At 42.5% G+C, this 26,088-nt stretch overlaps 1 protein-coding gene across 1 annotated transcript in view; it reads right to left on the bottom strand.

The window, feature by feature from the left end:
• The window catches only part of Dhc36C (Dynein heavy chain at 36C), a 542,513-nt gene that overhangs the window by 147,974 nt on the left and 368,451 nt on the right, over positions 1–26,088 (bottom strand). Inside the window, exons 41-43 of the mRNA XM_072306421.1 lie at positions 7,124–7,264; positions 5,416–5,574; positions 3,434–3,663 (exon numbers count right to left, since the gene is read on the bottom strand). Coding sequence (XP_072162522.1) covers positions 3,434–3,663; positions 5,416–5,574; positions 7,124–7,264 — 530 coding nt within the window. The remainder of the gene's footprint in view (positions 1–3,433; positions 3,664–5,415; positions 5,575–7,123; positions 7,265–26,088) is intronic.

The following is a 26,088-nucleotide window of genomic DNA, read 5'->3' as shown; positions in this document are numbered from 1 at the left end:
CTAGAACTTATGAGTCTTAGAATTTAAGATATCTATTGTGATATTTAAATAATCACTGATTTCGGAGTCGGATTTTAGCAGCGCGACGTGGTGGATTTTTTCAGAACTACAGCTGAAGATTAACCTTAATAAAGGAGGTTATAATTGGATTGCATTTTGCAAAAAGGAACCACTAGCATTAAAATGATGCTAAGATTGTGCAACTCCATCTTTTGCAATTAAATTGCGGAAATCGTGAAAAACTATGAAATTTAGATGGTAATTTTTGTCTTAAATTTACAGTTTTTAGCGAAAAAAATAGAAACTATTAATGGATAATCGGGTTTTTCCTCCAAGACAAAAGAAATTGCACAATCTTAGCAACATTGCAATGCTAGTGGTTCCTTTTTGCAAAATGCAATCCAATTGTTATAACCCGAGGTTTGTTGACGTTTGTCGACAGCAGCAAGGAGATACCGCTCTCTATTGTTTTCGCTTTGAATTATGGGGATACGCGGTAAGGAGATGGCGCTCTTGGCGGGGGTGTGGTGAACCTTCCAGCAGGTATATTCGCCCGCCAAATTTAAAATTTGGGAGATGCTAAGCGAAAACCGTTTAGTTTTAAGACTTTTTAAACATCGAATAGTCATTCTACCCATTAAAGTAGATATTTGATGGCTTTTGACCGTGCTTAAGGAGAGATTATAATATAAAATCGTATCTGAAGTATGATGTCAATGAATCTAATGGATCCTAATGAATCGTAGAAAAGCTAAGATTTTTACGGATCGCCGTCTTTGACAGGAGACTTTGCTAATCAATTACATATTTAATTGAAGATGCCTCATAAATTCAACAAGTCGAGTCCGAATATATGAATTCATCACATACCGCGAAGACATTTACAATAAAGTTCAGTGGTTTGAATAAAAATTTCATAACTATTATCCTGCGATCAAAATTCCAATCAAACTTTATGATTTTGTAAAATTGGCAGTATTTTTCCAAATATTCCAGTAAAAGTGTCTATGCCGGCGCGGAACGCCGGCAAAAGCGAGAAAGTGTTGTGCGATTCTTGCACCATGATGGGGAGCGAAGCCCCACCACATGCCGGCGCGAAGCGCCGCGCATAAATTGGCTGGAGGCCGATTTTTTTTTAACTTTAGGTTAGCTTTGGTCCGTCGTCGACCGATTAATTTCATTTGGGAGTAACGGTCATCTAGAACTGTAACGACCTGTTTGAACCTGCAGAACCACCATGAGCAGAAGAAAAACTAACTTTATCTGAGATTTCTGCCTGTTACCGAGCAAAAGTAGGTGTATCATAATAGGACGCAGTCCCAACTTTTAGAACACGTTTAAAAGATGAAATGTGGAAAAATCAAGAGGACAAGTTCAAACCAAATTTCCGTTTGCCGCCATGGATTCCCGCGCTCATTTACACACTCACAGAAGCACCCAGCGCCAAACCAGGCTTCACTTTTCCCCCGTGCTTTTAGATACGAGCACTCCGCCTTTATGTCTTTGGTGCCGCTAGCATTAAGACAGGTTAGGTTACTTTTCGTTGCATCGATCAGCCGTGTTTCCAACGCGAATCAGTAATTTAAATATTTAATTATTTGCACCATCAGGCGACGTTGCAAAATGCTTCGATAGGTCGATTAACGATACTTAAAATATTCGACACCACCATCACACTTAGGTTAGGTCATTCAACAACGTTGTAAATCGTTCGACTTAAATTAGATCACTCGATACCACCAGACTCAGGTTAGGTTACATTTTGATGGCTCGAAGATCGATACTTAGGTTATACTAGCCGTCCTGGACGCGCTTCGCGCGTCCGTCACGGCCAGCCAAGGGGCTGCGCCCCCTGGACCCCTGATCACTCGCTACGCGAGCGACATTCGGCTCGCTCCGCGAGCCATTTTTCTCAGTGATTGGACATTTGATCACTAAGATGTATACATTTTGGAAACTCTAGAGGCAAAAATTTTCGTCACAGAACCTTGTTGCCGGAGCGTGCCATCATTTGCACGTGAATAGATGTCTGGAGATGAAGCGATGATGGGGCTCGATCATTTCTTCAAAAACGCATTTGACTGGGACGTCATCCCTTCGGACGGGTGGCGGAAAAAGACAATCCATGGATCTCCTTCCGCGATTTGACTTGCTGAAGTGGCAAAAGTTCATCTTTACTTCTTAAGAAGATTATCGGTGGCGTAGAAGTCTAAAAACTGCTCAACGATGGTATGGTTTGAGTTCCGAATCGCAATGAGCCCACTCGTGTTTTTTCTTATACTTTCATCGCATATAAATTTCTCTGATGTTTTTGTTTAATTCTCTCTGATTGCATATTAGTAATCATATCCTCATTTCATTTCCTTTCCCTTCCCTTTTACCCTTTCTGGAGCATCTGTGTCCATTTACAATTATTATTTTAAAATAGCTTTCCTCTAGTATACAATTGATGCTTCAAACGGAATGAATTGTTTTAATGACATTTCCGGCTAAATCATGGGTTTTCCCGGGAAGGCAGCCTCTCGTCCCTTCCGGACTCTATTGTTGCCAGAAAAGTTGCTTTTTTAGCGCTTTTCCCAATTCAAATCCATGTAAAATACTCACATTTATCGCACAGTCTGGCAACCTCTCGAGTGAAATAGAAAAAGGTAGAATCGCTGAAAGTCTGAATCCTTCGAAGTTTATATTAATGAAATGATGATTTCGATGGATCCAAAATCAAAAATGAAAATTCACGGAAAAAATCTGTGTTAAAACCGATATTTTCACACTACCTCTTAAATTATGTATGAATGCAGTACCTATATCTAAGAAGTTGTCGGGGATCCAGGCCAAGCCTGGCACAAACACGTACAGTGGCCCTAAGATGCATCTAATATTAAGTCAATTTCCAAACATTGCCAGGACCTCCCCCCCTCGCTCCCTTCTACAGGTGGCATTTTGTGCCCTTCTCTCCTCGGCGGGCGACGTTACGGTTGGGTACCATTTTTCATGTGGAGCGAGGCCCCCTAGAAAAGGATTTACCTCCACCTATGCTTGTGGAGGGAGGGAACAGAGAGCTCTACTACCCTTAATCCAGCTCTAAACTGCTGTGGTGATTATATTGTTGGCGAATAATCAGTAAAACCTATTGGATCTCAGAATCAGGTCGGGAGTGACCAATCTTCGGTAGGTAAGGTATTTTGGATTCTCGTTGATTTGATTTTTTCCCCTCAGGAGAGCGTTTAAGTACTCTTCACAATAAAAGAGGAAAACGTTTGATAAATTATTTCCATCACTTTATGATCTCCTTATAATAATTCCGCGTAATGAATGAAAAATGAAATTAATTCAAAATGATCCGACACCCTTTATTTACTAAAAACCATTAGTTGAAATATATTAGGAAATATTTCAAAGTTATATTTTTGTATTCAGGATATCTTACGGGTACCTTTTTTTCTTATTAACAAGGTCTTTGAATAAGATCACAAGTTCAACAAATGAGACCGATGTGACGTGAATGATTTGATTGTACAAAATTTTAGCTTCATGGGCCAGATCCAGTGTAGATGAATGGAAATGCTTACAAGCCTCAACGCAGATATCTCTTTCCTCTTTGATCAAATCTGCGGAAGAAATCAATTTCTGTCCAATAGCGGAGAGAGAATCATTGGCCCAGATCTAAATGGAAAAGAAAAGTTGTGTAGAATGATTAAAGTTGAAAATGTGACAACTTGAATATCTAAGAACATGAAAATTAAGTGCACCAAACTAACGCGTTGAGGTATTCCTTTTCTGACGTAATTATTACTATGAACTCTCTGACTCTTAACTTCTATTCTCCGTCACAGCTCATTCTACTTACCGTTCTACAGGGCCGATTTCGATTGTTTTCACTGCTAAAATTGGCGATGTATGACTGTATGAGCCCTAAAATAAGCCCGTTTTATTCAAATTAACTTACGGGGGCCCTCAGAGCGGACCTTGAAGTGCGCCCCTGGAAGATGGACCGCGTAGCAGCCAGGGGGTACCCCCTTTGTGTTTCGAATTCCTGGAACTTGAAGTATTTAGGAATTAGGCTTGAGCAAACGAGATAAATAGATTTACAAAATGATGTTTCTTATTGCTGAAATGAGGGACCTGAAGTTAGTGCCTTATCATAGCCAACAGATACCTACTTTTGAGCCTAAATAAATCGGGTGTGTTTACTATTATCCTACACTCAAGAAACGATTCGTATTACGAACCAAAATTGGACCAGATGATAACATTATATTAATCAATTTTTTTAAAAAAAAAATAAAATAAAAAATGTTACGAGTTAGGTATTAGTCGAGGTGATGATTTTTCAAACAAGGGTAGAGCAGAACATCCTTTTTTCCTCTCTATATCAGTGAGGGTGCGTGGGCTGAAACTCCGGGGAGAGGCATAGAGAAAAAAAGGAGGTTTCTGCATCTTGAGGTTTGTTTACCCTGTGACGTAGGTCGGTACAACCTGGCCAGCGAAATCCGGAATTCGAAATATGAAAAACGGACCATAATGTCCAATTTTTTTTCTTAAATCAACTCATGATATAATTTCAAGCACTTTTTATAGAATGACTTTTTTCCATAAATTACACTATTTCCAAGAAAATCGATGATACACGTCGCTGTACCGACCTACGTCATCAAAAAAATTCCAAGATGCCCGAAATGCAAACACCTCCTTTTTTTTCTCTATGGGGGAGAGGTGACATTTTGAAAAACCGGACGAGGGATCGGGGGTTCCCCCGAGTTGAGAGATGCTTGGACCTCCTCCCACGGAAAAGGTTTGAAAATTAAGTAGGTAGCCTAGGCACGCAATTTACGGTTATATTTGTAGCAAACTTTCTTTTTCTTGGGATTCCATAGGAAAAAAAACTTGCTATTATCCTCGGACAAGATCCTAGAAAAGGGAGGAATTTTATGTTCCTGTGTTCAACATTCCAAAACATTTACGGAACGTAGCAAAAATGTATTCTAGCACCGAATAACAGTATCGTCAATATTAGTCGAGAACGATTCGTCGTCTCTCACACTAGGAAACGTAACTCCATTCCAAGGTTGCCAAATTTACTCACTCGATAATTCATTTTACAAAGTTATACGTTTGCAGTTTTTATCAACATTTTTCCTGATTTTTGCATGAAATCTGAGATAAAAGCAGTGAAATTTTTAGTAAGGAATGTCCATGAGTTTCCTGGTTAATATGCAATTGGCGAGGGGAAATTGCTTAAAATTGAAATGAAGTTATACGTTCTTGCGTGAAGGAAACGACAATCTGTGAAGAAAAACTCGACATTTGGTCAGGAGCTGTCGGCCGTCCCTCTAGCCTCTTACGCACACCGCTCCTGCTTTCCATTATGAAAAATGTTCAGAGTTGAATTCGAAAACAAGAAGATACTGTACTCACGTGAAACCAGTCAATGGCACAGCAATTTACTAGAGCGGGATATTTGCGGAGTCTTTGACGGAAACGTTTATCCGTTGGATTAAGAGCGATCATAATGTGAAGCTGCTCCCTTACAGTTTGTAAGAAAAAATTATACAGAGCCACAGTACTGCCGTCCGACTGAAAATGAAAAGTTACGAAAAATTACTACCAAGAACAATTCCGTTACGTGTGTTCCCAGGAGCTTCGCCAGAATTTGCAAGTGCTTGAGTTTTTGCTGCTGCCTGGTATCAAAAATCAAATGACCTTCAAAGGACTCTGTGCACAAGCCCCCCAAAATGTCCCGTTTCCACAATTAATGAAATTTATACCAGTGATGGAGGAACACCTCCGGCCTCCGAATCTGGGATTGGTCTAATCCCCAGCCTCCCGAGTGCGACGTTGCCTTTCTTAAATTTTAAACACGTACACCCCCATAACTTTTGAACAGTTAAAGATATTAAGGTGCGGTTTGTTTGAGTTGATAAAACACAAGACGAGCTATCATTTCGTAAGTGGTTTTTTTCCATTCTTGCCAAATTTACCCAAAATTCATTATTTTTCGATTTTTGTGAGGTGTAAAAATACGGTTATTTTGTTACTTTGAGACAGTAGAAAGTCTATATTATACAGCTACAAGCAAAATCTTGGAAGCACTATTTCTGACGAACTGCAAGACCGATAAGGATGATCTTTACATGTATGTCATCTGTATTAGATGTAGATGTGCAAAAAATTATGAAACCCCGAACTTTTAATGTTGTAGAGCTTTTAAAGCTCATGTCACTTAAGTCCAATGTTAATAGCGTGAGAGATATGTCGTTTCCGCTAAAACGTCAAAGGGGTTCTACCTGAGTGACTCGAATAAACAATAAAACAATGGAAAACCTCGTGAAGGGCTCCGCATTCGAAGAGTTGAGGAACGGTGCATCGCTCAGGGTTCAAGGTTCAAAGTCCAGGGCATAAGGTTTAACTCAATTTTTCCTGCATTCTTCCGGCTTCGATATGTGGCATTGGTCAATTTACTCGATTGCTGAATTTCTATTAATATTTACAGCAGATGAACAGCAGATACAAAGTGAGAAGGCGGGCGCTGCGTCGCGTCGCGTCGAGACGGACCAAATATTATTAACTCTTAACGGTCGAAATCCGATTTTTTTTAAAAAAAAATTAAAGTATTTAAAAATAACATAATAAATGGAAATTTCTCCAGTAAGTGGACTATGAAATTATGTACATCCAGCTATTCCTCATCATTTACAAATCTGAGTGTTATGTCAAAAATTTGGAAATCGATGCAGCTCGAACACAAAATAGTGTATTAAAATGGAAGAACATTTATGCCTATACATATGCGTATTGGGCCCGCGAAGCGGGACTGAGGGCGCGAGGCGCCCTCCCGGGGGTTGGACCGCGTAGCGGTCAGGGGGCAGGGCCCCCTAGTAAAGTATATTAACATATAACCTTTCTGCATTTTGTCGAATGCTCAGGCACTTACTCAGAATGCCTAGGCAAATCGTGAACCTCAATTTTTCCTCTCACGTTTCGACTACTTCCTCTGTATTTGACAAAATAAATTGATTTGACTAAAAGCCTGCGACTCATACAGACTATAGACGTATACGTTTGTGGTCAATACGTCCGGAAAAAAAGAAAGAAAGGCCCTCATTGGACGTATAAAATCACTTACTTGAAGAACCTTATCCCTCTTCCTGTCCAATGATCGGATTCGTTCACACAGGTCCATTTTTTCATCCAAGGCAAATAGGTTGGGAACTTCACCAAATGTTAGAACATTGCAAACGTCTTCAACCATAGACTCTTCCAAAATCTGAGAGAAAAATAGAGTTTCAAAACTTATAGGAAACCAAGAAAGTACATGATAAAAGTGTGGATGATGATTCAATGAGCTCGTTCCTAATGATGCTAGTCGTTCTGGGTGCGCTTCAAGCTTCCGTCACTGCTAGCCGAGCGGCCGCGCCCCCTGGACACCAGTCACTAGCGACGCGAATTTTTTTAAGTCGTTGGACATTTGATCATTAGATACAGATATATTTTAGAGACACCAAAAAGAAAATTGTAATGTCAAAGAACCCCGCGTGTCCCGCGGTTTGAAGGTTCGGTCGGCGGACTTCCTATCCGGCCTCTAGGTTGTTATTGCGTGGACAAAATTAAACCTCCCCCCACTTTGACCCCTCGCTGTGGGAAAAGTAATTAACGTACTCCAATTTTTTCTTCACAGTTTAAAAGTACTTTTAGGGAACTATAAACCCCAGAAGTTTTGTTTCAAAAAACTTAAAAATTAACTGCCACTCATAGCTCTGAAAGCTGAAACAAGCAGGAAGCTCCAACGCATTCGCGTCGGAAAGCGGCTCTGGCGACGGTAGTTGTTACGCGTTTAAGTAGGGTAAAAATGAGGATTTGACCGCAGTAAATTATCCAACAGTGTTGCATGATTGTGCAGAAAAATATGAATTAAATTACAGCGTTGTATAGGGATTATTGTTCAATATGGCAACGCTGTAAAAAGAAAGTATTGCATGTTGCCCCTTCAATATGCGGGTTATGCAATCGTGTAATGAATGCCCCTTCATTTTTCGGGTTATGCAATGGTGTATTTTTCAAGATGGCGCAGCAGTGTTGCCGCGTGGTGCATGTAAATAAATGAATTATTTATTGGTGAAATTTTGCAACATTGCATTTTACAGTGTTGCCAGATGGGGCGAGAAATTAGTTGATTTTTTCGATACAATGTTGCCAGATTGTGCAAAAAATTCGGATTTTCGGACTTGTAAAAATTTTCGGTTTCGAGAGACCGTATCTTGCACGTTATGCCTGGTAACGCTAACGAACGCTGGACTATACGAGGGATTTCCCACTCTCGCTCTCCGTTCGTTTCTGTTCGTCCCTTCGAAAGGCTTCTGACCGCCATGTAGGAGCCTACCCTATGATTACGGCCAGTTTTCACAATGTCGCGCAGTGTCGCTTGCACGTTATGCCTGGTAACGCTAACGAACGCTGGACTATACGAGGGTTTTCCCACTCTCGCTCTCCGTTCGTTTCTGTTCGTCCCTTCGAAAGGCTTCTGACCGTCATGCAGGAGCCTACCCTATGATTAGGGCCAGTTTTCACAATGTCGCGCAGTGTCGCTTGCACGTTATGCCTGGTAACGCTAACGAACGCTGGACTATACGAGGGATTTCCCACTCTCGCTCTCCGTTCGTTTCTGTTCGTCCCTTCGAAAGGCTTCTGACCGCCATGTAGGAGCCTACCCTATGATTAGGGCCAGTTTTCACAATGTCGCGCAGTGTCGCTTGCACGTTATGCCTGGTAACGCTAACGAACGCTGGACTATACGAGGGATTTCCCACTCTCGCTCTCCGTTCGTTTCTGTTCGTCCCTTCGAAAGGCTTCTGACCGCCATGTAGGAGCCTACCCTATGATTAGGGCCAGTTTTCACAATGTCGCGCAGTGTCGCTTGCACGTTATGCCTGGGAACGCTAACGAACGCTGGACTATACGAGGGATTTCCCACTCTCGCTCTCCGTTCGTTTCTGTTCGTCCCTTCGAAAGGCTTCTGACCGCCATGCAGGAGCCTACCCTATGATTAGGGCCAGTTTTCACAATGTCGCGCAGTGTCGCTTGCACGTTATGCCCTGGAACGCTAACGAACGCTGGACTACGAGGGTTTACCGATGCGTATCGGGAACCTTGTGTTTTGGGAATGGATATTGCAATGTTCAGTTTGATGAATTAAAAAATTTTTATTATTTTTTATTGGATATTTACAGTTACAGTTTAAAAAAAGTTCGCGTTTAGAAAACGCACTAAAAACGTGAGGGTTGTCAACCACAAACATCGGATCCTTCTCCTTCTCCGAACTTTAAATCTACACTTATGTCATCGACTTTCCGGTTGTTATTTTTCCGGGCCATCCTGATGAAACGGAACTTGCAGTCGGATGAAAGGTACTTGGAGTACAGGTACGGAGCGGAGCAAATGAGCGCCAGTAAACTCAAGATGAATAGAAGAACGTCCGTCAAGGTAGAGGGTGCGCATTTGATTTCCGGACAGACAGGGCACATTGTGATGTTTGCTTCGGATGAGTTTTCCACCAGTGAGGATTTCACTCCAACAACAGCAATGATGATGGTGATGAGAATTATTTTATCAATCATGATTTCTTCCTTGCGATACTGAGAAGAGAATGCATACTATTTATACGAAATCCAACTGCTAGACCCGCTCTCCTCTCTCTCTTGTGTATAATACTACGCGAATTGCACTTAACAGTCTACCTATCTTCCAGTCCTCTTCGTCTACTTTCTTGTACCCCTGCTTTAGGAAGTAAATTATTTCGTGCTCGTCTGCGACACGTTCTAGGAGAAGGCAAAATCTTTCCGTTATCTCAACTAAGCCGTAACACCCGACGGGATCGGAAGTGTCTATTGAGCTGAGTTTGAGATGGTGGAATAACTTGTCAGGAAAAAGGAGTCGGGCAAACTTGTTCAAAAGCTCTGCTCGTATTCCTGTAAATTTGAAAGTGAGAGCCTCATATACCATATCCAAGGTGTTCATCGCTCTGATCGATTGTGATTTGAGGGTTGGAGCGTCCATACTTGACGAGTTCTTGTTTTGAAATGATCGATCACACTTCCTCGACACTATTTATACGTTCCCCCGACTCGCATTGATAATTTTCCCACTTGTATGAAAGCGTAGTTTTATATTGCGACTACAAATTATGACTACACAGTTAGGACTCAACAGTGACAGGTGAAGAGTGGGCGTTATCGAGGTAGAGGCACTTAAGTGGTGGATAACAATGATGCAACTTTCTCGCCTCTTGCATCAGCTACTCGAACCACTCTGGCTGATGCAACGTTCTCGCCTCTTGCATCAGCTACTCGAACCACTCTGGCTGATGCAACGTTCTCGCCTCTTGCATCAGCTACTCGAACCCCTCTGGCTGATGCAACTTTCACTTGCAAGAGGCGAGAATGTTGCATCAGCCAGAGTGCGATAAGACTCTTATAAAAAGTCAAGCGCAGTAGGTAGGGGAATCATTTTGTCTTCGCCTTCGTGGATAATAGTTTCGCCGCCAGCGTCCCCAGTGTCCAGTGCTAACGTAACCGACCTAATCGAGTTGGACAAATTATGACGACATAGTTTGTCCGAGTGAAACCGAGTTTGGTGATTATCAAATACTACTATATTTACTCCGTGGTAAATTATAACTCTACATAAAAGTGTAATTTATGTTACGACTTATGACGACATAGTTTGTCCGAGTGAAACCGAGTTTGGTGATTATCAAATACTACTATATTTACTCCGCGGTAAATTATAACTCTACATAAAAGTGTAATTTATGTTACGATTTATGACTACACAGTTTGCCCGAGTGAAACCGAGTTTGGTGATTAACAAATACTACTATATTTACTTTGAGGTAAATCATGAGTCTACAGTTTCTTTCCGCTCGGTGAGGAAACTATTTATATTTACCTCCGCGTAGAAAACTCGTCAGTCTCACTTTTGATGATATTGGAAACCCTCGAGCTTATAATAGTATTCACTCTGAAATCTTTTCAGAGAACAGAATCTTACAAACGAGAAAATAGTGTTGATTTTCTGTTCTGACGAAATCAGAAAATCTCGAGCTTATAATAGTATAAAACTTTGAGCTTAAAATAGTATTCACTTGTTCGCTCTGAAATCTTTTCAGTGAACAGAATCTAGCAAACGTAAAGAAAGTGCAAGTTTTCTTTTCTGACCGACTCGGAAGACTTTGAGCTTAAAATAGTATCTTTATCATGGCTGCTCAAGAACAGAATGTTGAAACTTTCATCCAATGTGATATTTGTGATGAATTTTATAAACAAGGTGAAAAGCATGAACATGGTGCGGAACAAATTAAGAAGGAGGAGGGTATCAACGATGAAACGAATATTAAACAGGAGCTCATCCAATGTGATATTTGTGATGAATTTTATAGACAAGGTGAAAAGCACGAACATGGTGCCGAACAAATTAAGAAGGAGGAGGGTATCAACGATGAAACGCACATTAAACAGGAGCACAACGCGCTCATCCATTGTGATCTTTGTGATGAGTTTTATGCGGAGGGAGAGAATCATGAGCAATCTCCCGAACATATTGAAAAGATGTCCACCTCATCACCTACCGATGACAACAACGATCAAGAATATTGTGACACGTGTAAAATATCATACCATAAAAGAGAAAAACATGAAGAATCTGCAAGTCACATAAGAAATTTGTTCGAGATGAAAGTACCGATTGTTCAAGTTGAGACTGCTTGTCAAAGCAGGTTGAAAACATTTTTCATCACAAACTTCCAGCCAGAGAATCTCATCATAGATGAGTACCTCCTATCGGCTAAAGACCTCATAATTAAAAAAATAAAAGAAGAACTCACCGGCGAGGCATTGAAGGTTAATATACTAGTTTACGCCGAGTACGAGAAAGCTGATGATAAGGACAAGGAAGGAATGCAGTTGAAAAAGTTTAAGACTAAAAACGAAGCTATTTTCGCGTCAACGGAACTGGACGAGTATTATGAAAAGTTCAGGGCCAAGATCAATAAAGAGTCATTCGATTTTCACATGAACGGATCCGGGTGGGTGCTGAAGAAGATACAGGGTATGGAGCTACGTATCAACCGCTATTACGCGTTACATCGAGGAGGAACGTACGTTAAGCTTCCGTTTCGAACGAACAATGTTGTCAATGTAAATAACGGTGCATTAAACGATTGTTTCCTGTACGCAATGTTGGGAAAGTTCCTCCCGAAGGATGAGAACGATAAATATCGTCCGGAAAAATATTTAAATCTGTTCGATCGTTACGATTTCTCGGACGTTCGATTACCCACGAGCATAGATGACATTATCAAATTCGAGAAAAGGAACAACGTATCGGTTTCGGTATTTGGACTCCGTGAGAGTTTGGTGTCCAACAAGAAAAAGTATACAGTTTACCCAATTAAAGTTGCCGACCCGGAAAGAGAGGACCACACCGACCTACTATGTCTCTCAACCCCCGTACCTTTAAGTTACCATTATTGCTGGATCAGTAACTTTGAACAACTTGTACGTAATCAGTTGACAAAATGTAAACGTCGTATCTACATCTGCAAGAAATGCTTTACGTACAAGTACTCGATGGAGGAATTGAATCAACATAAAGTTCTCTGCTCTTTGGTAAACAAAGACGCATTCCTAGCTTCATTTCCCGACGAGCGATACCTCAAATTCGAAAATCACCATAAGGAAATAAAACATAATTATGTAATTTATGCAGACTTTGAAGCCTACTTGGAACAAATTCATGGTGACTCGGAGCATCCAGCGTCTGCGTATAGGCGGCACATCTCAAATTCTTACGCTTACCTCCTCGTCACGGAGGATCCCGAATTTAAAATGACGGAACCGAAACTGTACCGTGGCGAAGAGGCACATATCAAATTTCTGGACGATATAATCACTCTGGTAGGAAGAATCAGTGAGAGTTACAATGACAAAGAGAGTAAAATAATAATGACACATGAAGACCGGGCCACATTTGAAGCGGAAAATAGGTGTGGACATTGCGAGGTGGATTTCTCACAACCAGGTATCGTAAAGGTAAGGGATCATGACCATCAAAAGAGAGCGGGAGGGAAAACAGGGTCCAATTATCGAAAGGCGCTATGTTCAAATTGCAATCTTATTTTCCGACATGAGAAATGTGTTAGAGTCGTCCTGCACAATGGTAGCAGGTACGATTTCCACGAGGTAGTGCTGGCTCTGAACAAATATCCTCATCGCGTCGAAATAATACCACACACGGAGGAAAATTACATCAGTATGACGGTCCATCTGGGAAACAGGTTTTCGATCAAGTTCATCGACTCGTTCCGATTCCTCCCCGCATCGTTGGATAAACTGGTTCAGACGATCCCGCGCGAATCTTTCGTTCGCACGAGGAAACTCACTCGCACAGACAATGAGTTCGATATGGTTTGTCGGAAAGCTCCGTTCCCGTACGATTACGTTGACAATCCGGCCAAGCTGAACGAGACGCGTCCACCACCGCGAGAGGCTTTCTTCAACACCCTGACTCAAACGGACATCTCTGAAGAAGAATACGAACGGTTTCTCCAAGTTTGGCAAACTTTCAATTTCCGTAATCTCGGCGAGTATTCAGATTTCTACTTGCGACTCGATGTGTGCCTCCTCAGCGATGTGTTTGAGGAGTTCCGACTTTTCGGAATAAAAAATTATAGTTTGGACTGTGCCAATTACCTGACGCTACCCGGTTTCGCTTTCGACGCATTCCTAAAAATAACTAATGTGAAAATTCAACTCTTCAATGATATGGATATGGTATTCATGATTATGAGCTCGATCCGAGGTGGGATAACACAGGTGGTGAAACGGCACGCTCTTGCAAACAATCCTTTGATACCGGATCAGTTTGATCCTAAAAAACCAGTGAACTATATACAATACTTGGATGTGACGGCACTTTACGCACACACCATGAGAAAGCATCTGCCCTACGATAACTACACTTGGGTCCCGGAAGGAGAAGAGTTGCTAACTCTGGCGAAAACTATAATCAACCATCCCGACGACGCTCCTTTCGGGTACATACTCGATGTAGATATTGAATATCCAGAACACCTCCACGACCTGCACAAGGACCTTCCGTTCTTGTGCAAGAACGAAATACCACCATCGGGAGCGGGGAAATGTACGAAACTATTGACGACTCTAGCTAATAAAAACAACTATGTTATCCACTATGTAATGTTGAAAGAAGCGCTCGGTCAAGGATTAAAACTCCTGCGCGTCAACCGGGCCATCAAATTCCGTCAGGCTCCTTTCTTGGCACCCTTCATCGAGCTGAACGCCCGGTTGAGACGGGACGCTACGAATCCGTTCCACCAAACGCTCCTGAAACTGTGCAGCAACGCTTGCTACGGAAAATTTATCGAGAACCCGTTGAAGCGAAAGAATATTAAATTGGGTACAAACAGCAGACAGATATTGAAAGCCATCTCACGGGTCGATTTCGTAGATCGCACGATTTTCGCAGAAGAATTGGTAGCAATCCATTTACGGAGAACAGAGGTCGTCATAGACAGACCAATGATTGTTGGTTTTTCAATCTTAGATCTGAGTAAAGTACACATGTATCAATTCCACTATAATCACATGCTTAAGAAGTACAATCCCGACCAAGTTCAACTTCTCTATATGGATACGGACTCGTTCATTTACGAGTTGACTACACCGAACGTCTACGATGATATGATGTCAGATCTACACTTGTACGACACCTCCAACTTCCCAGAAGGTCATCAATGTCGCAGCGCGACAAACCGTAAAGTAATGGGTAGTTTTAAGGATGAAACGGGTGGAATACCCATTGCTGAGTTTGTCGCGCTGCGACCCAAGATGTATGCGTATCGTTTTAGCGACGGGGAAACAGAGAAAAGGGCAAAAGGGATATCAACACCAGTGGTAAGATCGCTAAACTTTGCCAATTTTCTCACAGTATTAAAAGATCCTGAATCGAGAATGACCGCCTCGATGCGCAGGATCGGGGCGCGGAAACACCAACTATACTCCTTCGAAACTACAAAAAGAACCCTCTCCGGCTTAGACGATAAACGTTGTATTTTAGAAGACGGTGTTAGCACTGTTCCTTGGGGTCATCGTGACAACAAAGATCCTTGCATGGTGGATGAAAGTTGCGGAGCCGAGACCGAGTTGAGAAAAATCCTCGCTGTTAAACAACTTCGTATAAATAGTATAGATAATTCTGGAGAACCGTCAGTTAAGAAACCTCGAATTTGAAAATAGGAACATCCTCGCTGTTAAACAACCTCGTATAAATAGTATAAATAATTCTGTTGGAGAACCGTCAGTTAAGAAACCTCGAATTTGAAAATAGTAAAAGTGCAACTAACGGAACGAACAAATGATGGCTTGTCTCGATGTACAAGGTTTTTGGAGCCAAGGAAATTTCATCGTCAAAGAGTTTGGTCTTGTGGACATGAAGTGTACTCAAACTGAACTCTATTTATTCAAACCTCCGTTCCCGAGCAGCATGTTGAGCGCTAAAGACGTTGTGACAAACAACTGGTTAACACGCAATTATCATCACTTGGAATGGGAAAGCGGGTTTCTCGAGTACGATGAATTCACTTCAAAAATGAATAGCATCGGGAACCGCTACGATGTACTTTATGTTAAAGGTGAACAAAAACGAAATTTCATCAGTAGTTTCGTGCCGGACAAATGTATCGTTGTAAATTTGGATACTAAAGATTGTCCGTCCTTGCGACTATTGGCTCGTTGGTCGACAGCATATACGTGTCCTTTAGTACATCCATTCTGCGCTATGTCGAACGCATTCCGATTGTGTATGTGGATGTCGGCATCTTATTATCGTGATTATTTCACAGATGAAATCATGCAATGGCAGGAGAAGATTATAGTGGCAGACGAACAAAGGAATCACCCCGATAATAATAAAGGAGTAGTAGATGGAAAGTCAGATTGAACGAACCGAAATATTGCGGACGAAAAGTGAAATCATCCGTGCTTAATATAGCAGACAAATTGTCTAATCAACCCGACTTAATACATATATAAGTAGCACACGAAAAGTGGAATCATTCGCAGACGAATTATCGAAGCGAAATATAGCAGTCGAAAAGTATCCGTGCTTAATATAGCAAACAACTTGTTTCACTCGAAATATATATAGCGCACGAAAATTGGAATCATTTGTACCTTGAAAGAACTGACGACATGGAAGTTTTCAACAATTCAATCTTGATCGTCAACGCTAAAGAGCTGACTGTAAGCGCCCGCTACAAGATGAACAAACTCATCAAAATACCAACCAAGTACGGGATCACCGTTGCCGCCGATATCATCTTCGAGAATCATCATCGTCTCCTCTTCCTACCTTCGCACATTACGAACCGTTTGACGGACGATGCAATTCAGGATATCAACGCTGGATCCTTCGATCTCATCTACGAAGGCCCGATCGGAAGAACATATAAATTCGCACTCGTTCCAAACGTTGCAGCTTGATTTATATTGTATGTCATGTTTGTATTCTTTGTAAATGATGTAATGTTTGAAAAAAAAAAATAAAATAAAATAAAAAAAAAATGAAAAAATAAACATGTTATTTTTTTTTTTTTAAATTTTTGCTTAAGATCAATCCAATTGCCTCACGGTTCCGTGCAGTAGTTCGTACGAATACTTCACAGGAGTGATCAGAATCACTTGGGCTGTAGTGTTGGCCGGGAAATTCTCTTTTACCACAACGGTCAACGTGATATCCACCGGAGCTGTTTTTAGATCTTCACCTTGAACGCATTTGATGACAAAAATCGCGCGATCTTTGAAATTTTCAAACAACATAGCTGGCTCGCAGAGTTTCTCACCTTTCCAGTAGTCTCTCATAAAATCGGTGTAGTTCAGGTAGGCGTGATTATAATCCATACTCGGGAAATCGTAGATCGTATCAACTTGAGGAAACCGACGCTCACCGATTTGAACGCTGACCGAGCGCACATTTACATGGTCGAAACGAGAGGAATCCTTCAGGTGATTGTCCCGTCGATCCGTTTGAAATACCAAGACCACGAATTTGGGCTTGTGCCTGCTGGTTGTTCTTACGCTCCATTTGAACGTCTTGGTCGGAAAAATCCCAGGGATGTCGTGCGATTCCCAATTCATGTAACCGAAACTCATCTTGTCGTTCTTCTTCATCTTGAGCAAGATTTGTTTTTCCAGTTCCAACGTGAATTTGACGACGGGAATCTCCCAATAGATTTCGATTATTTTAAATTTGATGGTGTAACCGTCCGCGGTCGCCGCGTCGGTGATATAATATGCATTCTTATCCGTACCACTGCGCACTAGGATCAACTCTTGCGAGCATCTGACTAGAACGTCTTTGAAATGTACTGCGAATCCGCTGAGTGAAGACAACGGAACGACGGCGCACTGAGTTTCATCCAACGTTGTCATATCCCATTCGGCCCATGAAGAAGAGATGTCACAAAACCCGGCAGTTGCGAGTCCCGCGGTTTCCGCTCTAGTGTATGTGAGATAATTTTTCACGGTCGATGTCACTCCGACACACTGCATGCTATCGATTTCCGTCCCGTTCACTTTGTACTGCATACGGTCGAACAAGTGCAGGGGATAATTGTTAGCCCACTTGACTTTAGGTTTCGCAGCATCTGCGGCGGCTCCAGGATTTTTCTCGAGTTTCACTTCTAAACGCATGAAGATCCTCGAATCTTGAGGCACGGTGATCAGACCGTGGGTATCGGGGGTGAACCGGATCGAATCGTTGTTTCCACGCCGTTCGTCGACCGGACCGAAACGGATGTATTCGTATTCGATGATCTCTTGTCGCCAAGCTTCCATCTTGTTCTTATTTCGGATTTTTCACCACGAATCCGAGTTGTGTGAGAGCCCTCTTGGAATATTCGCTCAAAGTTTTCCTCTGCTGCTGCTGCTGCTGTTGACAACTAGTCCGTGGATTATCAATACTATTATATGCGAGAGAATTTAGGAACGTATCGTCGTTCTGGATCCTTCGTTTACCCATAAGTTACTGGTCTCACGTGTAGTCGCACTGTCACTTCTTCACCACCGAAATTGATCGCTCTTCCTTGTTGGTCTACTATATTAACGAGCAAACGTTGGATCTTATCACCCAAGACGGGGTAGTAATGAATCGTCGACGGTTGCTCTACCATTTTGAATCCTGGTTCGATATCGGGAGCAAACGCATAAATGTGATGTCCGCGCACCCCGTTCACGTATCCACCGTCGGCGATGCTGCATTCGATGCATATCATGTTTACGGGCGAGATGTTGACGCGATAGTCAGCTTCGTGCCATTCGTCCGGTGCCAAGAGACGCTTTCCGAATCCGAGCACCTTACGTAAAGTGCCGGGTCTGCGGAAATCGATCCAGTACTTGGATTTGATGCTTACTTTAAGCGTAGCGTTGTTCGCTTTGAGTTTGATAGCTTCCGCTCCGCCAAGATCTCCCTGCAAGTATTCTTGTATACCCTCGATCTCGTAGGCTCCGATCGGGAAGGAAATTGCCGAGTAATTCTCTTCAGGGCTCTCGGAGTAGAAAAGCAGTCTGTTCGTTATATCGATGTTCGGGATGGAATAATAAGTTACAAAACCCGTCAGACCGATCTCGCAAGGTCCGAACAACTCGAGAGGTCTAGGCAGTGCAAACTCGAGAACGTTGCTCCTCCCCGTCAACATGAACGTGTGACATCTTTTCTGAGTTTCCATATTCGGGTTTCGAGAATACTATATATTCCTGGTTTGTACGAGCCATTCTAAACATCGTTTCCCGCAGACGCTCGAGTTGAAATTTTGTTCGCTATCATAATTGTATCCTATTGTCGTCATCGTTGAGCTACCGCGTGAGCGTAAAATGTATCGCGTAATTTCAACGGGTGGTGGTAAATCACCGAAGCTGTCGTAGTACAATGCATTACCGCTCTTTGAAATCCGGTATGCTGTCCAATGTGTACCGGCTCCATCGCTTCGGTCCAGATTGATGATACCGCACTCGGGACGTTTGGGTTTCTTGGTCGCCAATTCATCGATCATGAACACACCGCGGAAATGCGGGATTCGTAATTGTTCTGTCGCAGCGATCCTCAACTCAACATCCGTCATCGCTCGGCGCGGTAGCTCACGGATCAGTTTAAATTCTTTCGGTAAGGTCTCAAGTAAAGTCCGTAACCTTTACGGTACGGTCGCAAGTACAATCCTTCACCGAGGTGTACGTTCTTCTTCAAAGATCCGTCGATGACAGTCTTGATCATTTTCGCTACCGGTGTGATTGTTCGCGCGGCCAGTCCGATACTCGTCAGGAGATTCTTGACTCCGGCACCCGTCTTCGGAATAGCCAAGATTCGCTCCGCCGGTTTCTTCTTCTTCTTCGACGCTCCGGCACCCATCTTTGGGAGAGCCAAAATTCGTTCGATCGACCGCTCCACCGGTTTCGTCTTCTTCTTCGACGCTCTCTTCTTCTTCTTAGTTTTCGGTTTTTTCGCTGCCACCGTCTTGTTTAGTCCCATTCCGAGTTTGGCTTTGAGTTTCATAGCGTTCGTTACGGCGTATGCTGCCGCTCTTTCACCCAACGATGAGTCGGACGCTTTCACACGTTCCCAAGCTCTGTCGGCAAGTATGAGATCGGCTTTGTTCCTCTCGGTGGTGTCTTTGGTCTTACTGTAAGCGATGTCGTGGGACTTGCAAGCTTCGTCGAGCGGATTTATACCCGGATCTCCGCGTTTCAATCGTTCTGCGAGGCGAGTGCCCGGTCCGCAGTACCTGTAGTCGCCCGGTAAGTGTAGTTCGAACGGTAGTGAATTTATCAACGAGTTTAACAGTCCACGTCCTCGATTGGTTTTGCTGCAAGTTGATGTTCTTCTCGGTGACATACTCTGACGAAAATGTCCATACTATTTATACGGAGAAGTAAAAAATAACTGTCCGATAAAATAGGGAACGAATACGATGCGACTCGTCAAGCAAAGAAAGTCACTGCGAGTCCGGAACCTCGACAAACGGAAGAAGCAAAATGAAAACCGACGACAACGACGACGACACAGTGAACTGTTACCGAACAGTATCCGTTGCATTGTCGTTGGACCGTCCAACTGCGGTAAAACAAACGTGATGGTTTGCTTGTTACAACATCCGAACGGATTGAAGTTCCGCAACGTGTACTTGTACTCCAAGACACCGTTCCAACCAAAGTATGAAGAACTGCGTCAGATATTCGACGGAATCGACGGTCTCGGATACAACGTCTATTCGGACACGGCCGAGATTGTTCCACCAAACGATGCCGCATCAGACTCGGTCTTCATTTTCGATGATGTCGCTTGTGACAAACAAAATGCGATGCGGGAATATTTCAGTATGGGAAGACACAGCTCGGTCGATAGTTTCTACTTATGTCAAACGTATTCTCGCATACCGAAACAATTGATTCGCGATAACGCTAACCTGCTCGTAGTTTTCAAACAGGACAATACAAACTTGCGACACATCTACGACGATCACGTCAACACAGATTTCACGTTCGAAGATTTCAGACACATCTGCTCGGTGTGCTGGCAGGACAAGTACGGGTTTTTAGTCATCGATAAAGATAGTAATAAGAACGAGGGAAGGTACCGGAAAGGCTTCGATACTTTTATTGAACAAGATGGATAACTTATCGTTGTCGACGATCGCTCAGAAATACGGTAGTATCGATAAAATCCGTCAAGATATCAAACGGAAGTTAAATACCATTCGCACCGGAGAGGCGGACGCTCAGGTGACGTTGAAGAAAGTTTTCAAACCGTTGACAGATCCGCTCGCAGCGTTGCAGAAAACTGTGTCGTCGTCGTCGTCGTCAACTCCCGCACTTATCGCTGCTCCTCAGGAAAAGAAAACCAAGATCGAAGCTTCAAAATCGGAAACGAAAGATGGAACAACGTTTGTTGATAGTTTATTTGCTTCGTTCGGATCACCGAAAAATATAAACAACGATGATGATGACGATTCAAAGGAGGATGATGATGATGATGACGATGATGAATCGTTCCAAGATGCAACGGGTAAAGAACAAACAACGAGTCGCACTGAAGACGATGACGTCGATTCTCGAAACACAATCACTGCCCCGCACGTACAGTTCTACTTGGACGATCTGGAGAAACAACCGAAACAATCCGATACCACGTATGGTGTGCGGAAAGCGATCAACGGAAACTATCTTATCGGAAACCGAACCATAAGTTTCGATTCGGACGGACGACTAATCTTGGACGGTGGTGATGAGGTGTTCGAACCGACACCCGGGTTCTTGGAGCTCATTTTCAAGAAACATCCGCGTAATTACACAGCAGATGATCGTGCTAATTTCCAACGAGTAGTTACGCTCACCAATGCGCATTGGAGGAATCACCATCCACACGGTAGACCCAACTCGAACCGCAGTCAAAAATACCGCGATCTCATCAAACCTTTGTTCGCTACATCTACTCCGAGATCAACGAGGAAGTCATCGCGTAAAAAACTGAAGAAAGGCTCCGGTATCAAAATTCACCGTGCGAAACGGGAACTCGTCTATTGGGACGATCCGAACGAATTGGTCCAACGTCTCGTTTTACTTGTAGCTTCGAAACAAGCTGGTCACACCGATCACGATCGTGAAATTCTGAGTATCGTCGAAGAGCTTCGCGAAGCAGATTACATCCACTAAATATAGGTTCCGCACAAAAATGAGTCACACCGACCGGTTTGGAAGATCGAAAGGAACTTACGTTCGCAACACGAAGCAAGGTCTCAAAGGAGACGGTTTCTTACTGGATCCCGACGGGAATTATCTCGTATCCAACAAACGGATCCGACAACTGCAAGATCCCGAAGAGGATACCGACGCCGTGAACAAACAATGGACAGACTCGAGGTGGACGGAAGCTATGAATTCGACACAGCTTTGTTTGGAGAAAATGGAAGAATACAAAAGTATCGCGCAACGACTCGAGACGAAATTATCACGACTGGAAAATAGAATCACTCAATTAGAGGTTGTGAATCGAATGAAAGGAAAATAGTGTTGCGATGAGTCACACGGACGGTTTTGGCCGATCGAAATTCCGCCGCGGGCCAAAAGGTGACGGATTCTCACTGGATTCCGCCGGAAATTATATCGTATCGAACAAACGGATTCGTCAAGTGCAAGATCCCGAAAGCGATGAGGATGCGGTGAACAAACAATGGTCCGAACGGAAGTGGAAGGAAGCCATGAAATTAGCTCAACACTGTCTGGAGCGAATCCACCAACTTCAGCAATCTTACAATCGTCTGGTTAAAATAGTAGCAACGAAACAGCATTTGAATCGAGAGAGCGGACGACGTCGACGGTAATTATTATGTCGGCAGAAAAACGTGGGATCGTCGAGGAGCTACATAAACCTGCACGACGAAACTATCCGCGTCGTAAAGTACGGATTCTCGGATTGTTCGATTTATGGCAAGCCGATCTCGTCGAGATGCAACCGTACGCCTCGGTCAACAAAAGATACAGATATCTCCTCACCGTCATCGACGCGTGCTCGAAAAAGGCGTGGGCCGAACCGCTCAAATCGAAAACGGCCACGGATGTCACTTTTGCTCTGCAACGCGTTCTCAAAGCGGCCGGAAAGTCACCGAAACATTTACAAGTCGACATGGGCTCGGAATTCTACAACTCCAAATGTCAGGCATTGATGAAGCGTCACCATATCAATATGTACAGCTCGTTCTCGACAACCAAAGCCTCCATTGTGGAGCGATTCAATCGAACGCTCAAAACGAAGATGTGGAAAGAGTTCAGCGCGCAAGGATCTTACAAGTGGGTAGATCTATTACCGAAACTCATCCGTGAATATAACGGGAGCGTTCATCGCACAATCGGGATGAAACCAATCGATGTCACCGAAAAGGATGTACCGATGATCCTGCAAAAGCTTCGTGGACCGCCGCTGAGTAAAATTGAAAAGAGACGTCTGGCCAGACGAAAACTGAATGTCGGTGATCACGTCCGGATCTCGAGACTCAAAGCCATGTTCGAGAAAGGATACACACCGAATTGGAGCACGGAAATTTTCAAGATTGTCAGCGTCAATCCCACCGTTCCGATCACGTACGATCTGAAAGACGCACACGATACGATCATCAAAGGAAAATTCTACCGCGAAGAACTCCAACCCACCAACTATAAAGATACGTTCCTGGTGGAGAAAATTCTGCGTCGCAAGAAAAACCAGGTCTTTGTCAAATGGTTGGGTCTGGACGCGAGTCACAATAGTTGGATCGATAGTAAGGATTTCGTATAAATAATATGCAACGTGTTTGCGTTTTCTAAACGTGTTTGCGTTTTTTAAACGTGTTTGCGTTTTCGAAACGTGTTTGCGTTTTTTAAACGTGTTTGCGTTTTTTAAACGTGTTTGCGTTTTTTAAACGTGTTTGCGTTTTCTAAACGTGTTTGCGTTTTCGAAACGCGAACTGTTCGAAACTGTAAATATCCAATAAAAAAATTTTTGATTCGTCAAACTGTTGAACATTGCAATATCCATTCCAAGCGCACACTAGTACAAAATTTTCAATTTTACCGAATCAGACCCTAATCTACAGTTTCTGATACCGACCCATACTGCAAGATACGGTCTCTCGAAACTGAAAAATTTTACAAGTCCGAAAATCCGAATTTTTTTGCACAATCTGGCAACAGTGTACGGAAAAATCAACTAATTTCTCGCCCCATCTGGCAACACTGTAAAATGCAATGTTGCAAAATTTCACCAATAAATAAATCATTTATTTACATGCACCACGCGGCAACGCTGCTGCGCCATCTTGAAAAATACACCATTGCATAGCCCGAAAAATGAAGGGGCATTATTACACGATTGCATAACCCGCATATTGAAGGGGCAACATGCAATACTTTCTTTTTACAGCGTTGACATATTAAACAATAATCCCTATACAACGCTGTAATTTAATTCATATTTTTCTGCACAATCATGCAACACTGTTGGATAATTTACTGCGGTCAAATCCTCATTTTTACCCTACTCGTTTACGGTTTCCTTGGTAACCTTTGTTTGCTATCAGCTGATGTCGAGTAGTATGACTAGGAAGCTCCAACCACGGCATTCTTCGAAAAAAGCGCGAAAACTTATAGATTTGAATTTTCAAATTTTAAACGTAAAGTACATTTTTTCCAGTGCGAGATTAAAGCACAGACCCGTTTTGAATTATTGACAGTATCACCATGATTCCAAAAATACACTACACAACATAGCATTCGCTCACAGGAAAATATATCAATTAAAATAAAATCAGTCCCCCCTAAACAGCAGAAAATGGCGCCGATTCCCATCAACCAACACGCGGTCTCTCCAATGTAACATGGTCCGTTGATACTCCCCAGCTGGGACCGTCCGGAATAGCAGCTCTAGTGCAAGCACCAGAGCCGCTAAACTCATATATATATATATATATATATATATATATATATATATATATATATATTCTTATGGAGTAGGAGTTGTTGCACCATGCAAGATTTCCGGAGTTGTTGCACCATCGTCGAAACCCGTATATATAAGGAGGGAGGGAGTGAAAACATTGTTGCCCGTTCATTATGAAGTCCGAATTTCGATGATTGATCAATATATTCCTTAAAAATTATAAATTTGCAACTTAAAAATCCGCATACGTACTAGGAGTTATTGCACCATGGTGGAAGCATTACGTAGTAGGAGTTATTGCACCAGGTGCAAGTACTCCACTGCCGGGATTTATATAATCAACATACTTCAGGTTTTGATGATATCGACCGTTCATTTTAAAGAAGAATGTTTAATGATATTTTTTGAATGGTGATTATTTATTTTTAAGCAAATTACAAAAAAAAAAAAATCTAAAATTAAAAATGCTTGGGAACGAAGATATGGTTTTCAATAACGATATCTTCTATCTGTAAAATTAAATCTTTAAGATTTTTTTGTCCTCCTTCGATCTCGGAAATTACAAACTTGCAGATTTGCCAGCACCGTTACTTATTCGAATCGCATGCCCGACGTTGCAAAATTTACCTTAAACTGATAATGACTTGGTTTTGTCTTTGCCGCCAGACGATTTATCCTCCTTCAATCTCGGCAATTTTCGGACCAATTTACACCGTATTTTTGCAAATGAAAACTCTTAGTCTCTAAATAAACCACCACCCCTCGGTTTTTCGATTTGCGCAACCGACGTTGCAAAATTTACATCGAATTCGTAACAAAATACTTTCGTCTTTGTCGCAAGCCCGCTGATCCTCCTTCAATTTTGGCAATTTTCGAATTAATTTTCCTCGGATTTTTGCAAATGCAAGCTTTAGGTCGCTACATGTACCAACTACCCTCGGTTTTTCGATTTGCGCAACCGACGTTGCGAAATTTACCTCGAATTGAGGACAAAATATGTTCGTCCCACCCGCCACTAAAAGTTGTCCTCCTTCCATCTCGGTAATTTTCTGACCAATTTACCACGGAATTTTTGCAAATGCAAGCTCTTAGTCTCTGAAAGTACGAACACCCCTCGCTATTTCGATTTACGCAACCGACGTTGCAAAATTTACCTCGAATGGGTAACAAAATACTTTCGTCCATGCCGCCAGACCGTTTATTCTCCTTCAATCTCGGTAATTTTCTGAACAATTTACCACGGATTTTTGCAAATCCAAGCTCTTAGTCTCTGAAAGTACGAACACCCCTCGCTATTTCGATTCACGCAACCGACGTTGCAAAATTTACCTCGAATTGGTAACAAAATACTTTCGTCCATGCCGCCAGACCGTTTATTCTCCTTCAATCTCGGCAATTTTCGGGCCAATTTACACTGATTTTTGCAAATGAAAGCTGTTAGTCTCTGAAATTACGAACGACCCTCGCTATTTCGATTTACGCAACCGACGTTGCAATATTTACCTCGAATTGGTAACAAAATACTTTCGTCCATGCCGCCAGACCGTTTATTCTCCG

Source organism: Bemisia tabaci, chromosome 1, assembly GCF_918797505.1.
Source record: "Bemisia tabaci chromosome 1, PGI_BMITA_v3".
Taxonomy (NCBI): domain Eukaryota; kingdom Metazoa; phylum Arthropoda; class Insecta; order Hemiptera; family Aleyrodidae; genus Bemisia; species Bemisia tabaci.
The sequence above is the reverse complement of the archived record's forward strand: the minus strand, read 5'-3'. Positions and strand labels throughout refer to the sequence as shown.